Source organism: Coenobita brevimanus, chromosome 68 (genome assembly GCF_032717465.1).
Source record: "Coenobita brevimanus isolate Jiangsu-jjx chromosome 68, ASM3271746v2, whole genome shotgun sequence".
Lineage (NCBI taxonomy): Eukaryota > Metazoa > Arthropoda > Malacostraca > Decapoda > Coenobitidae > Coenobita > Coenobita brevimanus.
This window is the reverse complement of record NC_137021.1, coordinates 26,221,297-26,234,046: the sequence shown is the minus strand read 5'-3', so window position 1 is coordinate 26,234,046 and position 12,750 is coordinate 26,221,297. Positions and strand designations below refer to the sequence as shown.

General features: G+C 43.2%; 1 protein-coding gene across 1 annotated transcript in view; it reads left to right on the top strand.

Moving 5' to 3' along the window:
- The window catches only part of LOC145405869 (uncharacterized), a 32,075-nt gene extending 21,847 nt beyond the window's left edge, over positions 1 to 10,228 (top strand). Inside the window, 2 exon segments of the mRNA XM_080277126.1 lie at positions 8,095 to 8,390; positions 8,493 to 10,228. Of these exon segments, the coding sequence (XP_080133252.1) occupies positions 8,095 to 8,390; positions 8,493 to 10,228 (2,032 nt within the window).
- The last annotated feature ends 2,522 nt before the right edge of the window (positions 10,229 to 12,750 follow it).

Genomic DNA, 12,750 nt, shown 5'->3' with positions numbered 1-12,750 from the left:
GAGAATTTTCGCTGAATATTTTGCCATTTAGCCGATTGGAAAGTACCGAATTTAAATTTGCCCAGTGTTTTGTTTCTCACACTTCTACAGGAAAACCACAAAAGCTATAAAACTGTAACTTTACAGAAATATTTCTATCGTATCTCTTATTATCTGAAAGAAATAAGGTGACAGTTATGTATGCAGCTAGTCAATTTTTAGACAAGCGTACAATATGCCAATGTGTTCTTTCACACCTTTGTCTTCAGACCTCGTTGATATTAAACAAGAAGCTCCGTTAGGTTAATTTATGTACAAATTTATATTATAAATGAATTTGAACTACTTTCAAAGATCCCAGATTTGCTTATGATACTAAAATTTCATAATTTTTATGCAATAAATAGTTATGGCTAAACTTCCTTTGTGTGAGTACAGAATATATAAATAGGTACAGACGTCGGAATAACTTCGTTTCCTTTTCCGGGGACTAAGTTGTTTGTAACTGCTCGATGGAGAGGTATCCCCTCCTCCTCCCTTCCTCATAGCCCCACACTCCCACCCAACCCCCCTACTTTTCTCTTCGACCCCATAACCCCACCCGGTACCCTCCGTACTCTCGCTCACAGACGGCTAGGGGTTTCTGTACTTCAAGCACCTCTCTAATTACCTGTAGTCCGAACAACTAATAAAGGAATAGTACAGTATATATCATAAACCAAGTTAGGAAAAGGTTTACTACACTCTGTGTGTGTGTGTGTGTGTGTGTGTGTGTGTGTGTGTGTGTGTGTGTGTGTGTGAGAGAGAGAGAGAGAGAGAGAGAGAGAGAGAGAGAGAGAGAGAGAGAGAGAGAGAAATCTGCTGTTATAAAATGTTGCGGTAGTAGACACCTCTTTTACACACACACACACACACACACACATATACAGAGAGAGAGAGAGAGAGAGAGAGAGAGAGAGAGAGAGCGGTATTACAAGGAAACGTTAGGATCTTAATGACCATGCAGCCCATACCATTGGAGATACTTCTTGTTTGCTCGGGAATGCAAATCCAATTCACATGTATTCTAGTGTAAGATCCTGCCGATGAATCCCTTAAACTTCTCTACTGTAGGGTTAACAACGTCCATGTTGAGTCAGTTCCATGTGGAGCAGATCTTGCACGTGAAAAAATTTTCACTTAATTCTGCTGGTAAATTTTTTCATTTACAGCTTCCAACCATGGTTGTGTGCCGAGTCCGTTAAGAGTAAGCAACTTTCTATGTAATGATTGTGAAACCCATTCGGATTTTAACAACTTTAATGAGCTGACCTCGTAGTCTACGAGTTTCTACTTAAAAAGTCCCACAGCCCTCAGGCGAACCTGATACCTTAAAGCCGACATTGTCTTTTTTAAGCGACCAAAATTCCACAGCATCTCAGGAAGTGGCCGTATTAAGGAGATATAGACTTTGAGATCAGTCTCTACATTCCTAGAGAGAAAGAGAGAGAGAGAGAGAGAGAGAGAGAGAGAGAGAGAGAGAGAGAGAGGAATGGTAAGAACAATCAGGAGAAATACTGATAAAAAAGTGAGTGAGAGAAGAAACTGAATCGGAGAGGAAGAAAACACGCAGGTGAAAAAATGGGACTGTTACAGGAGTGACACAGGGACGGGAGCACACACACACACACACACACACACACACACACACACACACACACACACACACACACACACACACACACACACAAACGCACACTTTCTGAATATTTGTCGACCTATCTGTCTGTGCTTGTCTGTGTACTGACCCCCCCCCCTCGCTCTCTCTCTCTGGATCCTTTGTCTCATCCCCAGTTTCCTTTCCCCTCCTTTCCCTTTATAGCTATCTACTCAGTTCCTACCTTCCTCTCTCTCTCTTTCCTTTCCTTCATCTTTCTCCCCCTCAGTCACTCCCTCTTTACCTCCCTCATCTTTTCTTTCTCCCTCTGTGTTTCACAACTTTGTCTTACTTTTTTCATCTGTCACATGTCTTACTTTTTTTTTTCTCCATTACTCTTTCCGTATTTCTTTGCTTATACTAAATCCATTTCCTTCAATGCTTTCTTTCCCCAATAATAACTGCATGCCCTTTGTTCTCTTTCCTCTCTCCGTCTCTCCCTTTCACCCGAAATCTCTTCTTTCATTCCGCTCTTCCCATTGTCCTTCCGTCTCTCCCTCCCTCTCCCTCTCCTTGTCTTCCCTTTTGAACATCCCCCTCTTCTTTGTTGCCCTAAAAATTAACCTATTTTCTTCCCATCCGTAATCTCTACTTTCTCTCCGCAAAGTTCTCTAATTTCTCTGTTTCTCTCCCTCCCTTTTTACTTGAATGTCATTCGTCCTATTCAGCCTCAATGCTTTCGTCTTATCCTGCTTATCTCTTTCCCAGCAACCTTGCCAGAATAACACACTTTCTTCCTCCTCCCCGTTACCTTGCCTAATTTTCTAATTTTTCTCATTATCGTTCTCAGTATTCCGTTCCGTAGCTGTCTTTCCCACTTATTCCTTTTGTTATCCCTATTTCTATATTTGCTCCCTCCCCATTTGCTCTCAGCTGTCTCCCCTTTTGTCTCTACTTCCCTGTCTCCCGGCCTATGTATTCACATCTCCCTTTTCTCTTTCCATTTCACACTGCTTGTATCTCATTTCACATCTCACTGTCTCTTCTCACTCTGTCTCTTTTCTTAGCTCTCGTTGTTCTCTTTTTGCCTTTCCTCTTCTTATTTTCTCCGTAACTGTCCTCTCATGTCTCATTTTTCCACTCGCTCTCCCTCTCCGTCTGTCGCTCCCTGTCTTTTCTCTCTCTCTCTCTCTCTCTCTTTCTCTCTCTCTCTCTCTCTCACAGTGTAGTAAACTTTTTCCTAACTTGGTTGATGATATATACTGTACTATCCCTTTATTAGTTGTTCGGATTATACGTAATCAGAGAGGTGCTTGAAGTACAGAAACCACTAGCTGTCTGTGAGCGAGAGTATGAAGGGTACCAGGTGAAGTTATGGGGCCGGAGAGAAAAGTTGGGGGGTTGAGTGGGAGTGCGGGACTGCGAGGAAGGAAGGAGGAGGGGATACCTTTCCATCGAGCAGTGTTACAAACACCTTAGTACACGGAAAAGGAAACGAACTTATTCCGACTTCTGTACCTAGATATTATTTTTCTTTACATGTTTTTTTCTTAGATCTTGATGATATACGGTACAGAAAGGTACCCTTGGGCAACCCAAGTACTTGCGCCAAATATAAATGACCCTGACCCATTTTTTAAGGCCATATACTCATTTTTGGCGCAACAATTGCCTATTTGAAACTGAAATATCGTAGAAACTAATTGAGATACAGCTATTTGCTTAAGAATCTTATGATAAAAATGTTTTCTGAGATCTTTGGCTGAATATTTTGCCATTTAGCCTATTGGAAAGTATCAAAATCAAATCTGCTCAGTGGTTTCTTTGTAACACGACTTAGAGAAAAGAACAAAAGCTGTAAAGGTGTAACATTACAGAAGTATAGAAGTGGTCCCGTCCCTGGCAGTCATTTTAGTGCTGACTTATAAACGTAACAGGATATCTAGCCAAAGATGTCACATATCAAATTTGGAGTGAATTGGGAGAAATTGACGATTTTTTGCCCATTTGAAATTGTAGGTCCCACCTACACTGACCCCTTACTGCTAACTGGGGGATGACTCCCCTGATGTAATGAGGCATGTTATAAGATGCAGAATTGAAAGATGCACCATTAGGTTTTAGTTTCATGTCGATATGAGGAATTTGAAACAAGTTATGATGAAAAAAAATTATTTTTTATATTTGTTGGGTCTACAGCCTAGGCCGTGCCCCAGTTTGACCCAGAATTTAATCAGGTGATCACAGGGTCATAGCCCATCAACCCTTGTAATTTTAGTCAAAATCGCACCAGTAGTTTTCACGTAAAGTTGTTAACTGACAGACAGAAAAACAAACAAATAGACAGACAAACCCAGTGAAAACAATATCCGTCCCCGAGCCTTTCCGGGGCAGGGACGGGTAATGAATACGGGTATAGTTAAGAAAAGAGTTAGCCTATTTTTGAGACAACTGTACCCACGCTTCATTTCATATGTTTTGGTATTTTGCACCACAAAATTATATTTAGGAACAAATAAGTGTGCAATTATTTACGCTGTATTCATATGAAGTTATTAGGCGGTGAACTCTTGTTTGCAGATGATACTGAGTTGTTAAGTGAAGATGAAGGGGTGCTGCAAGGCCTGGTGGATGAGTTTGGGGAGAGTGTGTAAGAAACAGAATCTAAAGGTGAATGGGGAAGGGTAAAGTTATGGTCTTCGAGTGAAGTGAAGTCAGTGAGTGTACAGTGAGGTTTGATGAAGAGGACGTGGAAATGTGAGTGTGTTTAAGTTCTTGGCTAGTATGATTAATAAGGATGGAAGTTTAGAGGGTGAAGTGCTTGAAAGGGTACAAGGAAGAAGGTTGCTGGTTCCTTGAAAGCAGTGATAACAAACAGGGAAGTGATCATGGAAGTGAAAAAGTTACTACATGACAGTATTGTGATACCAACTCTAACGTATGGAAGTGAAGCTTGGACCTTCTTGGAGGGACACAAGTCAAGAGTGAGAGCAGAGGAAATGAGTTATATGAGGGGAGCATGTGGACTGTGGAGTCACATGGAGAAACAGAGTGACAAATGAGGATGTGAAGGAGCGTTGTGGTGTGGATGTGATAGGAAGCGTTAGGTGAAACACACTGAGGTGGTTTACCCATGTGGAGAGGACGGAGAGTGAGAGATTGACGAAGAGAGTGTATGTGAGTGAGGTTGAGGGGGGGAGAGGGAGTGGGAGGCCAAGGATGAGATGGAAGGATAGAGTGGGGAGACATATGAGAGAAGGGAGTGTGAGCTGGTACCAGGGCAATGAAATGGCGGAGGACAGGGCGACATGGAGGCGATTTGTTTGTGGCCACCCCCTTACGGGATTAAGGCGTCTGACATTAGATAGAACACAAAAGCAGCTTTTTCATAACTACAGCGACAATCAATATGGTAAATAGTTATGACAAAGCTTTCTTCCTATGGCTACACAAAAAGTAAATAGGTAACTAGTTAAGCTTCGTCATACTGTATAAATGGTGAAGCTTATTGTTTTAATAAGTATTATTTTTTTTTTCTTTGCAGTTTTTTACGGAAAGGTACCATAGGATAACCCAAATACTTGTGCAAAACATGAAATAGCTTGACCTATTTTTGAAGGTCATATGCCCATTTTTCGTGCAGTAATTGCATCTTTGACTTTGAAATATCTCAGAAACCATTTGAGAAACAGCTATTTGTTTGAAAATCCAAGGATAAAAAGTTTGTTGAGAATTTTGGCTAAATATTTTGCCATTTAGCCTAGTGAAAAGTACTTAATTCAAACCTGCTAAGTACTAGCTTTCTTGTACGTTATAGAGAAAACCACTAAAGCTGTAAAGCATTGACTGTGCAGAAATATTGCTGTGTTCCCTCTATCTGAAAGGAATATGGTTAAAGTTAGGCATACAGTTAGCCAATTATTGTCACATACGTCAGTTTACCCACGCATACTCTCTCACCTTTGTCTTCAGATCTTCCTGATGTTACACAAGAATCTACCCTAGGTTAGTCTATTTACATGTTCCAAATATGAATGACCCTGAAGTACTTTCAAAGGTCATATGTTGCCAAAGTTTCATACCTTATACAGTATTCCACAAATAGTTATGATGAGGGTTCCATACTGTATATAGGTAACTAGTCACTATTTTTTGGTACATATTTTCCTAGACCTTGATGATATTATACAGGAAAGTACCGTGAGGTAACCCAAGTACTTGTGCCAAATATCAATGACCTTGACCAATTTTTGAAGAGCATATACACATTTTTGGCGTAAAAATTGCATATTTGAAATTGAAATGTCTCATAACTTGAGGTAAAGCTATTTGGTTGAAAATTGTATGATAAAAAATGGTGCTGAGAATTTTGGCTAAATATTTTGCCATTTAGCTCAGTGGAAATTATGGATTTCAAATCTACTCAGTATTTTCTCTTGAACACGTTTAAGAGAAAACCACAAAAGCTGTAAAGCTGCAACCTCACAGAAATATAGCTCTTTCCCTCTGATTATCTGAAAGAAATATGGTTACAGTTTATCTTACAGTTAGTCGGTTTTTTAAACAAATGTACAATGTACCCATGGCAAAGCTTCCTTATTGTGACTACACAGTAAGTAAACTGGTAACTAGTTATTAATTTATATTATAATTATTACGTCCTCCCTTTTCTCAAATGTCCAAGTTCGTCCTTTGAGGTTCACTAACATACAAAAGCTGCGAGCAATATTATAATTACAAGAAGTATGCCATAACTTATTTACACTTCAGTACAAATTTTACATCTGAGACAGATCATGATGCATGAGGCTGTGGGTATGTGGCTCTGTGGGTGGGTAGTAGGAAAATTGGTCCACGGGTAATAGGTCTATGGAGTGCGTAGGTCTATCGTGGCAATAGGACCACATCAGGAAATAGGCCCATGAGGGATTATGTAACTGAGGAATTTTTCCCAAATAACAACTCAGTCCCAGTGTGTAAAAGTAGGTCCATAAGGGAAATACGTCTACAGGAGAAAATAGGTCCACATAGGGAGTTAGTATTTCCACATGGTGAGAAATCAAGTCCACAGGGGAAAATATTATAATAATTGGTCCTTGGAATATAAGAAATGAAAGGGGATAATAGGTCCATGGTGGAAAACATGATTATGCTAAAAATGTCCATGGGGAAAATAGGTTCATGGTAGAAAACATGACCATGGTGAAAATATCAATGGGAAAAATAGGTTCATGGGAAAAATAGGTCCATGGAGGAAAAAGGTTTATCAAGGATGTTAAGTCCATCTAAATAATTATTTCATGAGGAGTATATATACACAGAAGTAAACAAGAATATGATGCAAAATAGGTTCTTCAGAGAAAACAGGTTCCCTGTTAAAAACAGATCCATAAGGGACAATGGATCCATGAAGGAAACAAAGTCCACAAACAAAAAGAGGTTCACCTGCAAAATAAGTTTGCTGGAAAAATAGGTTCACTAGATAAACTACAGCCATGGGGAAAATAAGTCACTGGGTGAAAATTTGCTAATAAAAAATGGGTCCCTGGGAGAAGTACAGTAGGTGAATCGGTGGATTAAGACTTTGGGTTTGTCACCTGAGACAGGTTATGGTAAGAACTAGGCCATTTGTTTGGCCTAAAAAAGGCAACAATCCCATCACTTATGTACTATGCCTACAAAATCAATATTTGTTGCAGTGTAAGTCCACTGTAGTTTCCCATTAGGTACAGGGTTGCCAAACTGGCAACTTTGCGCTAGATTCGGTGACTTTTGAAGTCGCTTACATACTTTTCTCAGTTGTTTAGCGACTTGACGACATATTAGCTAATTTGGCTATTGCTTGGCAACTTTTTGGGCGATTTCTTTTACCAAACCAAGGTAAGAACATATAGTTAAAGAACATCAGTCAAAAAAGATTTAATATAAATAAAACAGGAAAACGTCATACACAGTGATCTTTCGTGTCGTGGACATACTTGTACCACTGGTCGTGACCATCCTGTAATGTTCCTGTTATAATTCCTGAGTTACACCGCCTTCGTCCAACACTAACACACAGACTGCAACTGGCCTTTCGTGAGGAACGTCATTCTGACTGTAGAGTGTCCTTCATGTGTTTTATTAACCCTGGAACCACATCGTCGGGAGATCCGCACCCGGGCGCGTAGCGTGGTCACATGATTCATACCCATGGTAACGTGGGAGTGCGCTCCGCTCCTCAGTACCTTCAGTGCTTTGTGTGACGTCTTGAAGGGTGGGTGTGCGCTCTCGCTCGGGGCTTGGAATTTTCCATCACTGGGGAAAGTTTGTGATTTTGGGAGAAAGTCACCCGTCGTTGTGGTGAATGTGATACTTTTTACCAGGGTGATATACTCCCTACGTTGTGGTGACCGTACTATTTTGTGAAATCTTACGTGTGTTTCTTTTCAGGTACTGAGTTATTTATTTCAGAAATAACAAAATTATGGCTGGTCGAGGAAGTTGCTCAGTGATGATGAACTTGTGGACATAATGAACAGATCAGGTGCCCTATCATTGCAAGATAGTAGTGATAGTGAAGGTGTTGATGATGTTGAGCCACATATTGATCCTGATAGTGAATTTATTGACAGTCTAGAAATAGACGAACTATACGATAGTGACAATGACGAAGAGTATGTGCCCGTGATTGCAAGTGAAAGTAGTGATGAGTTTGAGGGGGATGATGCTCCTCCAAAGAAAAAAAGAAGAAAGATTTTCACGTCCACACCAATAAAAGTTCCTGCCCCTGCCAGTACCTCTGCTGCTGCCCCTGCCAGTACCTCTGCTGCTGCCCCTGCCAGTACCTCTGCTGCTGCCCCTGCCACTACCTCTGCTGCTGCCCCTGCCAGTACCTCTGCTGCTTCCCCTGCCACTACCTCTGCTGCTGCCCCTGCCACTACCTCTGCTGCTGCCCGTGCCACTACCTCTGCTGCTGCCCCTGCCACTACCTCTGCTGCTGCCCCTGCCAGTGGTGGATGGAGAGGAAAACGCCGCCTGGTGGCTGACGCTCCACCTGTTGTGGACTTCAACAAAACAACAATTTCCACCCAAAGTAATTTCAGGTGGAGCTGTCAGCCCCAGCACGTTGCAACAACGAGGAGGTTGTCAAGGAACATATTAGCAAGATTTACTCCAGGGCCAACTCAGGAGGCAAGGGATAAAATATCGCCTGAGGAGGCAATCAAGCTCTTCATTACTGAATCCATTGTTCAGGAAATCGTCACCTGGACAAACAAACGTATAGAGCTTGTGGCGGCAAGGATGGCAAGTCAAAGTGCCACATACGGTGCTACGGAGCCTAAGGAGATATTAGCACTCCTGGGAGTGCTCATAGTGACAGGGCAGCAGAGGGATAACCATCTCTCCCTCATCGAGATGTGGAGCACTGTATGTGAGTGTCCCCTGTATCGGGCAGCAATGTCCAAGGGGAGGTTTGAGTTCCTCATATCCTGCCTGAGGTTTGACAACCCCGAAACCCGTGTGGATAGGCAGAACCAGGACAAGTTTGCCCCTGTGAGGAAGGTGTGGGACGAGTTTATCGAGAACTGTGGCCGGCTCTATGTCCCACACGATAACCTCACAATGGACGAACAACTGTTGGGGTTTAGAGGGAAGTGCCCCTTCCGGATGTATATCCCCAACAAACCTGCCAAATATGGCATCAAGCTTGTCCTGATCTGTGACTCTGAGACCATGTACATGCTTGGTGCCATACCCTACCTGGGCAAGCAGGGGACAAGGCCACGGGATGGGGTCAACCTCGGGCATTACTTCACCAAGGAACTCACCAGGCCATACCACGGAACAAACAGAAATGTGACCACGGACAACTGGTTCACATCAGTGCCTCTCATCTCCGACCTCCTGAACAACTGTGGAATGACCCTTGTTGGCACAGTTCGAGCCAACAAGGCTGAAATTCCACGGGAGATGAAGGCAAAGGAAACATGACTGCATGGTTCGAGTGCCTTCCTCTTCACCAAGGAGATGACGCTTGTGTCGTACGTGGCACAGACATCCCGCACAAAGAAGAAAATGGTGCTGCTCATGTCATCCCAGCACACCCAGCCTACCATTGCACCAAGTGGCAAGGCAGACATCATAGAATTTTACAATGCCGCAAAAGGAGGGGTCGACACATTCGACCAACTGTGTGCAACGAGTTCATGCTCTAGGAAGACACGACGTTGGCCCCTCTGTGTGTGGTATGGCATCCTCAATGCAGCGAGCATCAATGCCTTCATCATCAGCTGCGAGAACCGTGCAAGGACAGGCATCAGCATACCGAAGAGGAGGTCATTCATGATGGATGTGGGGAGGGCACTCATCACTCCCTGGGCTCAGTCATGCCTGTCATCACCAGTCCTGTCCCGCCAACTTCTCACCTTGATAACAACCGTGTGTGACCTTCCATCACTGGGCAGCGCTGCCGGGTCGCCAGGGACGTCATTGGCTGACACTAAGTCACCCCTGGTACGCTGTTCTGACTGCCCTAGCAAGTCAGACAGGAAGACCCGGCACCGCTGCAACAGGTGTGCCAAACCAAAGTGCCCTCAGCACCTGTACCCCACCTGTGGTGACTGCGTGTAAAAGGTAAGTTCATTTTTCATTGTGTGTCTTCATTTTGTGTCGAAATAAATGATTATCAGCTTTGGAAAAAGTATGAAAAACGAATGAAATGAAAATTGATACAAAAAATATAGCCATTTTTCGCGTGTCTCCCATACAGCTCCCAGTGGCAGTAGAGGGCTGTACCTGACTCAGGCGAGGGTACAACTACCTCAGGACCAGTGTACAAAAGGAGAAGTCGCCAGCTGCAGTACTTTTTTTTTGGCGAATTTTTTTCTAAACTATCTATCTATCTATAGCCCGACGCCCTAATCCCGCAAAGGGTGGCCGCAGACAAAACGCCTCCAAGTCACTCTGTCACCCACCATTTGACTACCCTCCCCCCAGCTCACCCCCCCTCCCTCATATATCTCTCAACTCCATCCCTCCACCTCATCCTCGGTCTACCCCTCCCTCTCCCTCCCTCCACCTCACCTACATACACCCTCTTAGTCAGTCTTTCATTCTCCATTCTCTCCACATGTCCAAACCACCTCAGTGTATTTCTCCTAATCTTCTCAACCACATCCACATCTACCCCACAACGTTCCTTCACTTCTTCATTCGTCAACCTGTCCCTCCACGTCACTCCACATGCTCCTCTCAAGTAACTCATTTCAACTGCTCTCACTCTTGACTTGTTCCCCTCTTGCAAGGTCCATGCCTCGCTTCCATACGTCAGGGTAGGGATCACAATGCCATCATGCAGTGACTTCTTAACTTCCATGCTCACCTCCCTATTTCTCATCACTGCTTTCAGTGTACCAACAACCTTCCTTCCCTGCTGTACCCTTTCACGTACTTCATCCCCCAAAGTTCCATCCTTACTCATCACACTACCCAAGTACTTGAATGCACTCACATTCTCCATATCCTCACCATCCAATCTCACTGCACACTCTGTGACCTCATTCCTCTCAAACACCATAACTTTACTTTTGTTTACATTAACTTTCAGCTTCCTCCTCCTACACACTGTCCCAAATTCATTCACCAAACCTTGCAACTCCCATTCATCTTCACTCAACAATACTGTATCATCAGCAAACAGCAACACCGGAAGCTTCCAAATCTCACCCTCATTCATTAGGGCCAGCCCCACATCCACTGCCCGACCTTGCACCTCCTTTACAACCCCATCCATATAAATATTAAACAGCCATGGAGACATCACACACCCCTGTTTCAGTCCCACATTGAGATCAAAGAACTCACCCAGCTCACCATCCACTCGCACCGTAGCCCTAGCTCCCTCGTACATACTCTTCACAGCACTCAACAATTTCCCCTCCACTCCATATATTCTTAATACCTTCCACATACCTTGCCTATCTATTCTGTCATAAGCTTTCTCCAAGTCCATGAAGGCAGCATACACTTTCCTTCCCTTCTCTAGATACTTACTAAACATCTTAGAACAAATATCTGATCTACACACCCTTTTCCCTTCCTAAATCCCCCTTGTTCTTCTCCAACTAGCTCCTCTGTCATATGCCTAATCCTATCAATGAGTATTCTACCATATATTTTACTAGTCACACTAAGAAGGCAAATACCCCTATGGTTACCACATACTTCTCTCTCCCCTTTTCCTTTGTACAGAGGAACAATTATACCTGATTTCCAGTCCTCTGGAACCCTTCCCTCTTCCCAAGCCAGTCTACACAACTTCCATATCCACTCCACAACAATCTCACCCCCATACCTCAGCATTTCACCACACACTCCATCAATTCCTGGGGCCTTTCCCAACTTAATCTTCTTCATCGCTTCCACTACTTCCGCCCTACTGATCTCTTCCTCCCTCCTCTCATCTCTTCTTCTCCCAGCCATTCCCCAGCCACTTATACTCACACTGCTCTCACTCTCTACATTCAACAAATCCTCAAAGTGCTCCTTCCATCTCCTCAATTTCTCTCTCTTCTCCACCAACAATCTATTATTCCTATCTTTCACTCCCCTATTATTTCCCCTTTCACAGTGCCTTACTTTCTTTACCTCCTTCCAAAACAATTTCTTACTCTCCCTCATTCCTCTCTCACACTCAGATTCCTCCCAAACTCTTCATCCACTTTCTTCTTACTCTCCTTCACCAGTCTCTTAACCTTCCTTCTCCTGCTCACATATACCTCTCTCTTCTCTCTCTCATCTTCTCCCCTACCTCTACTCGCCAACCATTCACCATATGCCTTCTTCTTTTGTTCCACAGCTCGTTTCACCTCATCATTCCACCATGCTGTCCCTTGCACACCCTTGCATCTCCTCCTCACTCCACAAACCGCCTCACACGCTGCGCCTATCTCTTCCGTGAATATCTTACATACATCTTCCACCCCTTCCATCTGCTCTAGCTCATACCTTCCCAATCTTCCTTCCACTATGCTCTTAAAATTTAGTCACTTTTAGTCTAGTTCACCATAAAATCAGTATCAGTATTAAGATAAAGTACAAATTAAGTATACTAGGCATCATTCCAAAGTTAAGAGTTATTTTTTCACTGTATA